General features: G+C 40.4%; 1 protein-coding gene across 1 annotated transcript in view; it reads right to left on the reverse strand.

Annotated features, from left to right (window-relative positions):
* The window catches only part of esama (endothelial cell adhesion molecule a), an 83770-nt gene that overhangs the window by 6431 nt on the left and 64957 nt on the right, over positions 1-12382 (reverse strand). The window contains exons 2-4 of the mRNA XM_079248159.1: positions 2724-2875; positions 843-1044; positions 582-737 (exon numbers count right to left, since the gene is read on the reverse strand). Of these exons, the coding sequence (XP_079104285.1) occupies positions 582-737; positions 843-1044; positions 2724-2875 (510 nt within the window). The remainder of the gene's footprint in view (positions 1-581; positions 738-842; positions 1045-2723; positions 2876-12382) is intronic.

Genomic DNA, 12382 nt, shown 5'->3' on the forward strand with positions numbered 1-12382 from the left:
CATATCAGCTCACATTCACATGTCAGAGATACAAAATGGGAAGTGAGGTCTCAGGAGTATATATATATATATATATATATATATATATATATATATATATATATATATATACTAAAAAAAGAACTATAAAAGTATAAATAGAAATAGAAGATAAATAAGAGCTAAATAAAAATAAAATATAAGCTAAAAAAAAAAAAAGCTAAACACAATTAAAATATACACTGATTTCAATTGTAGGCGACATGTGCAAGAGGTGCACTTGCAGGACATTAGAGGCAAAAAAACATGGAGGTGCATCAGATATCGGTTCTGTGTTAACATGGGCGTCTATGGGGATTTGCTCTATTTTGCAGCCCCTAGTGGATGAAGGTGGAACTGCAGTTTTATGCACTTCCGCACAGGCTTCACTTTTAACCGCCGGAGGTTGCTGCTTGGTTAGTCCCTGTGCTTCTTCATGTTTCCTGTGTTCCTTCGTCTAAAGAATAAATCATCTAGATTCTGCACCCCTGCCTCTCTGGTCTGCATTTGGCCCACACCTCAGCACCTTTCCCATGACATAACCTACACAACGAGCCACTTACTGGCCATGGGTGAGAAGAAGACCTCGGAGGTGGGGCTGGTTTTCTTCCACTTATACAGGGGGATGGGTTTCCCAGTGCTGGACTGGCAGCTCATGGTCACATTTCCTTTCAGCACTGGTTTCCCTGACATGGAGCACTTGGGAACAGCAGGAGGAACTGGAGACAAAACAGACGAAGGACTTTTAGCACATAATGTTTGGATTCTTTATTTCATAGCCGATAATCAGTCCAGCTATGAGACGAGTGTGGTTTCCTCCTCACCCTTCACATTCAGAATGAGCTCGGCTGTGAGACCGTCACTATTGGGAATGATGACCTGGCAGAGGTAGCGGCCCGAGTCCGACTCCTTGGTGTTGTTGATGTAAATCGACACATCGCGTGAGGGCATGCTGGCAGAGAAACCGACACGGCCCTTAAACTGGGAACTGCTCACAACCATGGAGCCTTTGGTGTGGGATATGATCTGGACAGAAGGACAGAAAACCGTCTGAGAAACACAGTTTTATATTCAGCTGCAGGGAGGCACACACAGTTTGGAAAAACAAGCATTCACTCACATTTTTAACGACATCCATGTCGGTGTGATTGCTTGGCAGTTATCCTGGGTCAAAAAAGTCGGAGGGATTTGTAATCCCGACATTTTGGCACAGAGAATGAAAAATGTTTGGTATTTCCGAAATGCATGTAAATGCATCGCAGAGTTACATGAACTCAATTTATTTCTTCTCACACAATCATCCTCTACTCAGCTTTGATCCACTTCTAAAACCCTGGAGTTGTAAAACGGAGCAGAAATATACAAACTGGTCCATAAATGCAGGATTTTCAGCTGTTATAGTTCCGATTTCTTTTCCAGATTAAACACCACGTTGTTGTTTCCTTTTGGCTTTTCCCTCTGAAGGGGTCACCACAGCAAATCATCCGCTTCCACCTACCAAACCCAATTCATACAGTTCTACTTTGGCACGTTTTACACCGAATGTCCTGCCTGACACATTTATCGAGGCTTCGGACCGGTCCTCAGAGAGCGCCTGTGTCCCCGCTCAGGGCTGCAGCGTAGGGGAGCAGGACTCGACCCGTCAACCTTTCGGCCACAGGGCAACCAGCTCTACCACCTGAGCAACTGCCTCCCCCTTACACAATATGCTGGATGTCTCAAAAGACAGAAAAACAGAGCAAAGCATCTTCTGTAGTAACAGAAAACGGCCTGTAGAGGTCACTGTTTTGTCTTGTGAAGAAACTTTTCTTCATTCTGCAGCTTTAACAACAAATGTGACATTGAATGCACCAAGCAGGAGCTTCCAGGGTGGAAAACCGGAACATCATTCATTTAAAATATGCGGCTGGCTGATTTATGACCTGGAACATGTACATGTCCTAATCAGAAAAGGCTGGAAGAATGCAAAATCAACAAAGTGATACTTAGACTTTTCCATTTTTCATGTTCAGTTTCGTATTCTTTTGTTTTTATCAATCTTTTTTTTTTTTTTTTTTAAATTCCAGAACTGCAACACATTACAAAACTTATTTTAGGCTTTTTAATAATGAAATAAAGTCTTTTTACTGTTTTTACTGGTGAAGATAAGGAAGATGCTTCCCAGTGTTTGTGTAATCCTTCTGGTACATTAGTTGGAATGAAGCATTCATGTTTACCTTTTTATTTTTGGGTTTTTATTGCATTTGCATAAAACTTGTCTATTAAAAAGTCTAACTGCATGAATTTAATCCAGTTCAATAAGTTCTCCATTTAACTTGTTTTCTGTATAAAAACCTTCCTTTTGGTTCGTCCATAAACTGACTCGCAGCCCAGTCGGAGTTTTCCAACAAAAACTTCATAAAGAGAAATCTAATTTCTTTTTAACATTTTATGTGATTATTCAGAGAAGAAAACACTTAAAAAAACAAGTGATGTTGTTCCAGATCAGACTTTATACACGCTGAAAGCTTCATCTGTTTTTGGAGCTCTGCCAGATTAAGGCCTTAAAAAGGTGAAAATGTCTCTTACAATTTCAGATTTTAGATCCACAAATTGCTAATTATTTTACTGCTGGATGGAGATAAAGTTTATCTAAGGTAGAAATAATTTCGTATTTATTTCACATCCCAAACAGGACAGTTTGTAGCGTCTGTCTGCTTCCTCACCAGCTGGGTGGTGTTAGAGACCAAGTTCCAGATGACGGTGTTGCCGCTGGGGTCACTGCCGATGTCCGTGGTGTACGAGGCCGTCAGCACCACCATTTGACCCTGAATAACGTCCATGTTGGTTTGGGGCATGTTGATCTTGGCCCATGTTCCTGCATGGGACAGAAAGAAACGCTGTTAATGTCCTGATGAGGTTGTGATGGTTTTCGTCCCAGTAAGCTGCTCCAAGTCTTAACAGAGATCAGTGGAAAGGAAAAGCATTTTAAAATAACATGAAATGTTTACCATGTAATGTAGAAACATTCCAGCAGAAATACTAATGGGTACAAAACAAGCCCATATCATCACTCCTCCACCACCGTGCTAGGCAGTTGCCATGAACTTTCATGGTTTCTGTGGTTTTCATGCATTTTTTCCCCACGTTCTGACTTTTGTTTTACTTATTAGTCCTCTCTCCAGAAGATTGGTGACTGCTTTGAATGTTTTCCATTTTCTTTGGTTTAAAAGACTGACCGAGGCCCGAAGAGTCTGAGATGAAACTCACTCTTTCTCTCAGCCTTTGTGTGGTTTGAACTTTCTGGGACTTCTACTCCGAGGAGACCTGAAGGTTTCCTACTTACAGGTAAAAATAAATAAATAAATAAAAATAATAATAATAAAATAGTAACAATAAAAAATAGTAATAACAATAATGATAATTATTATGAATAATAATCATAATGATGATGATGATAATAATGATGATGATAATGATAATAAGAAATAAACAATTTATTGGCAACCCTTCCCAGATTGATGGGAAGCAACATCTGCTGTACTTGCTTACAGTTTCTCCTCCTTGACACTTCATTAACACACCTGAACATTGCAGATGTGCAAACTGACTAAATCAGGGCTCCTCAAACCTGGTTCCTAATGGCCGGTGTCCTGCAGGTTTTCTAAGCACCTCTGCTGCAACACACCTGACTCTGACTCTCTGCACATGTCTGCTAAATACATATTGATTTGAATCAGGTGCGTTGCAGCGGGGACACTTTGAAAACCTGCAGGACACCGGTCCTTGAGGACCAAGATTAAGAATCTCAATTACCAGGACCTTCATTTTTCTTATAATAAAAAAAAAGAAAGATATATACATGTATGTGTAGATAAAGTCTAATATAAAATGATCAGTGGTTGATTGAAAAAGTAAAAGTTAAAAATGTACAAATCACAAATTTAAATCTAAATTGTTAATAAAACCTTATATAATGTTCCATGCATTTACTTTCTATAATTTAATTTGACTGATTTGGTAAAAAAAAAAAAAAAAAAAAAAAAGTAATAACATTTTATGTTTCTCATCTAAAGCAGTCAAACAGGAGGGACAGATGAAGATACATACAGTGTAAATACATAGAAATAATGATCATCCGATCCAATTATAGCATTTACTAACAGATTCACACATGAATATTAACCTAAAATACTTTTGTTTTCATTCTAAATACCCGCATTATTATTTTAATGCATTTTATCAGAGCTGGTAAATTTCAGTATCCTGTACCAGGCAGGATGTGAGGATGATGATGCTCAGCCTCCTGGTTCAATCACAGTCATTCGTTTCCATGTCATTCATAAAAAAAAAAAAAAAAAAAGCACACTGGCTTGACCTTATCAAGATGAAATAAAGGCATTTGTCGTGACGTGAAGCCTGAGGGGTCAACCATGTTTAGTAACAGAGTTCCCAGGTTGAACTGGGAGCGAAACACAATCCACAGGAAAAACCTGCTTCTGCAGCTGTGATGTAGCAGAATGAGAGGAGACTGAAGGGTTGACGGTTCGTCTGACATGCTGTGTGTATTCACAGCCACAGAGGGGCAGCAGAGAGCCAAACCACATCCACTCAAGACAATAAAGCTCATTTTCATAACACAGCATGACTGGAAAAGATCCACATTCATGGAAGTAGAACAAAACCGGATATACAAGCAAGAAAAAGTAGCTGGTTCTCATTTCTAATTAGATAATAAGCAAAGGAACTGATAATAAATGCAGATGTTTACTGTAAAAGTGGCATTTTTGTTGTATATAACCTCTCAACCTCTTCTGCTGAGGTGACACTTGTAAGGTTGGAAAAAATGTCATTTAGTCTCAAAATATTCTCTTTTACCAAATCCAACATGATGAAAAGTCATTTCCTGAGTCACTCTGATTTCTCACAAGCCTGCCATCTCCACAGAGTACACTCATCCGTAAACAAGGCATGCAGGAATGTGGCAGGTGTACGCATATTTTAAAAAATTGATGGGATTCCAGTGTGTGTGTGTGTGTGTGTGTGTGAGACCAACATGTCAACACGCAATTCTAAAAGCACACAAATACACTTCATCCAGGATTTATTTACACATCCTACATGTTTCATTAGCTTGCTTCAGTGAGACGCAGCATATGCCTTAGTAGTACTTTTTACTAATTAGTACCATTGTACAAGTACCAGTTGTCACCAAAAATAAAAAATAAAAAAAAAAATCTCCATGCATAGATAATGATGAAATCTAATGTAACGACAAAGATCAATTCAAAGTGTTCCCCCAGTGAGCCGAAGCTGAACCTCTTCACTACGTCTGAACTCTACAAAGAAGCCGCTTGGTCTCTTAATGCCACAGCGTCCGACACGTCCTCAGACTCAAAGCCGTCGCCTCAGGCTCGCTGCTTTTCACTTTGACCAAAACAATCAAAACTAGTGAACTTTTAGCCCTTCGCCAGTTTGAGAAAGGCAGATCAATACCGACTCTGATCTCTGCTTTATCGATGTAGGAGGTTTTAAGGCCAGAGAAAGAGGTACGACTCAGTTCTGCATGGCTCTTCACTTTCTCACCAAAGTGGAAAGGATCAGATGTTTATCAAAGTAGAGTCCTGACGCTCCGCCGTGACTGAAACGACGCGGTTTTACCACTGACTTAGCAGATGTTTCATACAAAGCAACGTGCAAACTGAACCAGCTCATAACTGGTTTTTGTTCTGAGTATTTCTGGTCAGTGAAGGAAAACAAACACCTGCTACTCCAAACTCTAAAGTACATGTTGCATGCCAGTGTCTCTGCAGATGATGCTGTAGACGTCCAGACCTCAGCAGTCTGCAGTGCTGCATCCCTGTACGGCAGGGGTGCCAAAGTCCGGTCCTGGAGATCTACCATCCTGCTGTTTTTAGGTGCAACCCTTCTCCAACACACCTGAATCAAATAAGTGTCTCGTTAGCAGGCCTCTGCAGAGCTGGATGACGTGGAGAAGAGGAATTCAGCTGTTTGACTCAGCTGTGCTGGACAAGGGTTGCATCTAAAGGTTGCAGGATGGTCGATCTCCAGGACTGGACTTGGGCACCCCTGCTGTATGGCATTGGTTCAGCTCTCTTCTAAACCTGACTGGAGTCGTATTAACAAAATGAAATATTAGACCCTTTAAGATGAGTGGAAACTTTCTGATTCAGGCTGACTTGATTTCTGTCTGTAATTTTCATGTGTATGACCAAAATCAGCCACAAAAACGCACCATGTGAAGAAGTCTCTACAGAGAAGTTGGCATCATTTTCTCACTATCGAGAGGATTGGAGAATAGAAGTTCCAGCCATGATGGAGAAAGCATGTAGGCAACTCTCCTTTGGGAGCGCTGCTTCTAATAAGACAGACACGGTAACAAAGAGTGAGACTGTCGGTAGAAGATGTGAAGAACAGAGAAGCAAACGAGAGGATTGATTTTGTCAGCTGTTCTTCAAACATTGATGAGATTTGCTGAAGCAGCGGGGGGCACATGGTTGTGAAACGCTGGATTGTTCCATCAGTCAAACATATCGGAGGACGTGTTGGGATGCTGAAACAAACGCATGCAGTCGCGGGAAAGCCTTTAATCTTGCAGCTGACTCGACTGATGCTGTCGTCTCAGCGTGAAAAGAGAGGAAGAATAAAAGGAAGAAGAAACCGATTTCTCCAGCAAAGAAAGGTGTATGACAGACAGGCACATAATCAATCTGTACTGTTAAAGCTTAAGTACAAGAAACATATGGTTATAGTGGCTGCAGTTATAGGTCAGTAACTGGGTCTTCATATTGGTAGAGATGATTACAGGCGGTTCTTGACTGACATCGTTTCGACTTTACGATGCTCATTAAATAAATGTAAATAAAAAGATAGTTTCAAAGTTACAAGGGTCCATATAAGCTCGAACAACGCGTTAGACTGAGACGACATCTCAGTGTGTATTTTAATTGCCTGTACTGTTTTTCTATTAATATGATGTATGATACGTGTATTGAGATAGTTATTTGGTGATCAAGGGGTAACACGGGGTATTTAAGTCGGAAAAAATGCGACTTTTTGGGTTACATCGCAGTGGTAGGAACCGAACTTGTTTGTAAACCGAGAATCGCCGGTATTTATGATCAGTAAACTGCACAAACACGTCAACATGCTGCTTTTTCACTTCACACATGAAAACTGTAACAATCCAGGCGTGTAACCCGTAAAAAGGAAACTAGGTTTTCTTCCACTTGCTTTGGGTTGATGTTGCAGCAATCTAAGCGTCATTCCAGATGCACCTCTGCCCAGCAACATGCTCCAACCACATTTTTACAAATTGAAATATATATAATCTCTCCAGCATGTTGCTGGATGATCCCTGAGCTTCCTACCAGTTGGATGCGTCCGTACAGCTGGAAGTAAGGCAGGGTGCACCCTGATCAGAGGTCCAAGCCGCCCATCTGGACTCCTCTCATGGAAAAAAAGCCGTGACCTTTCAGCAACAGAACCACAGCTCTATTTTCTGATGCTAAAACCTTCAACCTACACGGATTTAAGATCTCTGCTGCTTGCGTTCAGGCTGTCACTCTTCCAGTCACCATCCAAAGCTCATTACTTTGGATAAACGTGGGATTGACTCGTAAATCCAAAGTTTTGCCCCTTGACTTCTTCTCCACCACAAGCGCAGGCATCACTTGTGACGCAGCAACTTTAACCTCACAGAGCTCCCAACTCTGCAGCAGATTCTACAGCAACATTACTGGCCTCGGAACTGGAGGTGCTGACCATCATTTCTACGACTTCCAACTGGGTCATAAGCTGCTCCAGCACTTGCTGACGCCAACAAAAATCACATTTCTGAGGCGTCTGCGCCAACTCTTCACTCCCTCTCTGGGTTCATCTTGAAATCCTGCCCATTAAGATCATAAACAGAATAACAGATGTTAGATAACCAACACTGACTTTCTGCTGCAAATGGAGACTAAATATATGACTATTCCTTACAGTGTTGTGTGCACAGACAGATTTTAATGATCCAGGTGTTACTGCCGAGTCCCACTTTGGATGAAGTTTTTTCTCTCTATTGTGGCTAAGAAACGGTAAACATAGTGTGCAAACGAGACTTCCCAGCAGCAATCCAGACATCAACATTTCATTGGGAGAAAATGGGCCAAAGCCTCAGTCCCTCATTAGTGTGGATGGCTCTTCGTGATTTAGTCTGATCAGCTTGGAGTACTTTTTCCCATAAAAATCTTGCCAAGTGCTGCTTTAAGAAGATTTCCTGACAAAAATCCTCCCTGATTCCAATGAGAGTGCATCACACTAGAGGAAAATGGAATGGATATATGAAGGACTGAAAATGAGGGATAAATGGAGAAATGACCAAGGCCATAGGGATCACATTCATAACATTCACTTTTCATTCTTAATTTGGTCAGTGAGGCTTAATCTTTCCCTCTGTGGCAGGTCTGAAATCCACTCTGCAGGATTCTCCGTGATTGGCTTTAAATATTCTGGAGTGACTGATGGCGGGGCAGACGGGAGCGAGTTCATTGAAGAGAGTGATGAGGTTGACAAAGGTCTCATCTGAGAAAAAGGAAGACATTTCACAGGAAAGGTCTAACGAAGCATCAGGTTGGTGAGACCTGGACAAGCTTTGGGCCACCTTCAGGTATTAAAAGATGAAGATGTGCTTTTACCAGGACTGGAAATGTATATCTGTAGAAACGGTCGTAGGTAAAGATGAACATTTAAAATGGGGAAAGTGGACACGACGGTAACGTTTTCCTCTTTGAGAGTAGTCCTGTCTGAGTCGGAAGGTTTTTCTTCACCCTTGTTGCCAAGCGAAGCTCAAGAAGAAGTTCTCAGATCAGTCTTTATTACTCATCAGGTGACTTTACCTGGCTCGTGCACGCCGGCAGACCAAGCACTTAAAGGCTGTTTAACCACGGTCAGTGATAACTCCGTCAACTGGAGGCATTATTTTTGTATAAACTCAAACGTAGTTCAGCGAGTTAAATATAACTGAGTGTTGTATCACTCCGTTATGGGCGTCACCATAGCAACGCATTAATCAACTGGTTCATATCTGCTGGTTTTTGACAGGTGAATCACTGAAACGTGCTGTAGCTTGACGACGGTTGTTTAGCATAAAAAGTACATTGAGGACAATAGTTCCTGTACTTCAGCATATTTAACAAGTTTTATAATAAAGAAAACATTTGTTATGTTTACTATGTGGGACCATGGTGTCAGCGGTCAGTGTCAGCGTTTGGTGTCAGCGCTGTGTGTTGTGGTGTTTTAGACGCCACGTTGTGCAATAAAAGCATGTAATGCACAGATCCTTACCTGTTGGACCAGGACGATGCAAGACATCTGAGTATTTTCAAAGTTTAAATTCGAGTTAATGCATTCATCACCTCACGCCATTAATAACAGACATCCTGGGGGATGGGCAGCACATGACAAATGTACATTTTACTCTCCCTTCCAAGTATTTATACATTGTACACATTATTGGAAGCCTAAAATTGCTGATCTGAATGACATATACCATCCAGACTAGGGGCATGGTAGTGGAAAAACTGTGATATATATTGCAATATAAGAAAATAAAGGAAATTTCAACATAATTTCAATAGTACGGCAGTAGTTGTTCAACACTCCAGACCTCTTGTAGACAGTTACCTGCGCTGATCTTATCTCCTTTTGTGAATGTTACAAGTATGGTTTTTTTTTTTGTCTGTATGCGAATTATTCTGATAGTTTTATTGTGTTTGGTTCTGAATAAGTGTTTTGTTCCATAATGTTTTGTTTACAACTACCTGGATTGGTCGTAAAAATGGACAAGCTTTCAATCAATGTCTGCAGGATGTAGATGCACATGTGTGCATTGTCTTGATGATGACTTATAGTGCAGCTCTAATCCAGACGACAATCATAACTGTAAGTAAGCCTTTATTTTGGACCAGCTGCAAATGTTCTTTGCTCTAATTTGGACACACTTTCTCATTAGCCAAAATGCGCTGTTGACACCATGACACTGAGACCATAACACAAACATTTAACTGTATTCTGGCGTCTCGTTGACATGGTTACGGACTTTTAGGTGACCTCCTGAGTTTCATCTTGGACTTATGCACTCAGACCCTGCTTAATCCTCAGAGTGTGGACCACAGTGTGTTGTTGCATCTTTTTAATTTATTTTATCTGTTGAACCAAAACCTGTTTTGAGTAGATTTACGCCGACAGCTAACACACTGAGGTTACACGCGGCAGATTAACGCGACTAGCTGCAAACGCTTCTCCTGTTGTTGCATTTCATGGTATTATGAGAAGGTGGCGATACTTAATGTGCTGTGACAAAGTTTCACTGCTCACTAGAGGCCTGGCATGCACACTATGGCATTTCTGGTCCTGTTTGCGTTTTTCCCTTCATAGTAAAAGTTGTCATTTATCTTTGTCCTTTGCATATTTGAGAAAAAAACAAAGTTGTCTTGTTTTTGCGTGGAAACATGGTGTAAAAAGAGCCTAAATGTGTGTCCAAACTTTTGTCTGGTTTGAAACCACACTTAGCTCCAGTAACAGATGCTAATCGATGATGATGAAAGACTGATAAGAGTCCTGTTGTATCAGAAAAGGTCCGGTAAAATAACCAAGTCAAATGGTTAGTTCACAACAATTCTTTTATCCCCCCAAAAAAAGACATTTTAGGTGAAAACTGCAGGATTTAAGGGGTTAAAAACTTTGAGCAAAACAGTCAAAACTTTGAACAAACTTTCCCATTTAGATCTAATAAAAAATGTGAATATTAGAAATCTTTCCCTTCAGTTTCCTGATTGATGGAACTTTCTAAGATGAAATCAGTTGGGATAAACACTGTTTTTCACAAATCCTGCCTTGTTTCTGCTTGTGTAAGTGTGTGTTTAAGTATTTTTATAGCATTGTTGAAATGCCTATTTGGAGTAAACCTACAGCCATTTTTCTAGAATCTTTTGAGTGCCGTCTGTTGTCTTCATCATAAAGACTGCGAGGACTTCCTGATGAAAGAGGCACATTTGCTCGACATAAAATGAGCTTAACTCGTGTTTTTGTCGGCTTAGTTTAGCTTATTTCAGCCATTAGACAAAACAACAAAAACAAAATAATCCAAATACAAGCATGAAATTTCTTGCTCAGAGACCAAAGTCTTGCAGAAACAAGAGAGCAGCAACAGCTTTAATCACCTACTGATATTTATTTCATCCCAAACACAGCAGAAGCTAACAGAAGAACCCTGACCATCTGAAGTTAGGTGATTTACGAAATGTCACGGGGTTGTCTGCTGTTCCCAATGATGATGGCAACGTTGTGGTTTAGTTTGAGGTGGTTTATTTCCAACTCCTCCCAAGTGCAACAATATTTACAGTGATCCCGAGCAATACGTACAAAATATTTACAGTATTTACACAAGTTTCTCACCATATGTTTTCTACACTCAAGCTCTGCAACACAATCCAGCCAGAATGAGCTCCTTTTAAACCTGAAGCCCTTTCCCTAACAGGAAATTTCCCAGTTAGTCATGAAAATAAGGTTTCTCTTAACTTCCAGTTGTTCTGCACAACTACTAAACATGCTAACACAATCCAGAACGGATATTCATTCAAACAACCCAAGATTATAATAATCAACATTGTAAGAAAAGAAAGAAACCAGATTATATGCCGCGGTGCGGCGTTTCAACGCGGCACGTGACGATGACGTCTCTGCCATATTGCAACACACGTCCGCGTCTTAACCGCGGTGAGGACCTTGCCTCGGTTTACATCCATGACCACGGTAAACACATCCCATTCCCAGTCACGATGGCGTCAATATCAGGTGGGCACCCCAAATAAGGTGATGACGGCAGGTAGAAGGTTGGGAAGGCTGCTGTTATACAGTCTCGCGCACCTGCCACCGTGACTTCCTGGTCCTCGGGACAACCACCCGGTGAGAACTAGGGCTGTGACGATATGCTTTTTTTCCCAATTCGATTCCGATTTTCTTTGGGTGCCGATTCGATTTAAATTGCGATTCTTACAATTCTTCGATATTGCTAATTCTTGTAGATTAAAAGCAAAAAAAATGTATAAAACTTTTTTTTTTGCTCGTCATTTTTCTTGATTTCAATTGGGAAAAACAACAGAGCAGCCAGACCATTATTCTGCTGCTATAATGCCCAAGATGACAAGTTAAAAGATCAATAAAAACAATAAAAATGACTAATTTTGTAATGGATTATATTTATTTGAAAAAAAAAAATCCATTAAAAAAAAAAAAGAAAAAAAAAGAAAATAGATTTTAAAATTGTGAAGCAAAAAAAATCCAGATTTTCAATTTTTCTATTCGATTTTTCCACCTCTTG

The sequence above is a fragment of the Telmatherina bonti genome, assembly GCF_933228915.1.
Source record: "Telmatherina bonti genome assembly, chromosome: 10".
NCBI classification, from domain to species: Eukaryota; Metazoa; Chordata; class Actinopteri; order Atheriniformes; family Telmatherinidae; genus Telmatherina; species Telmatherina bonti.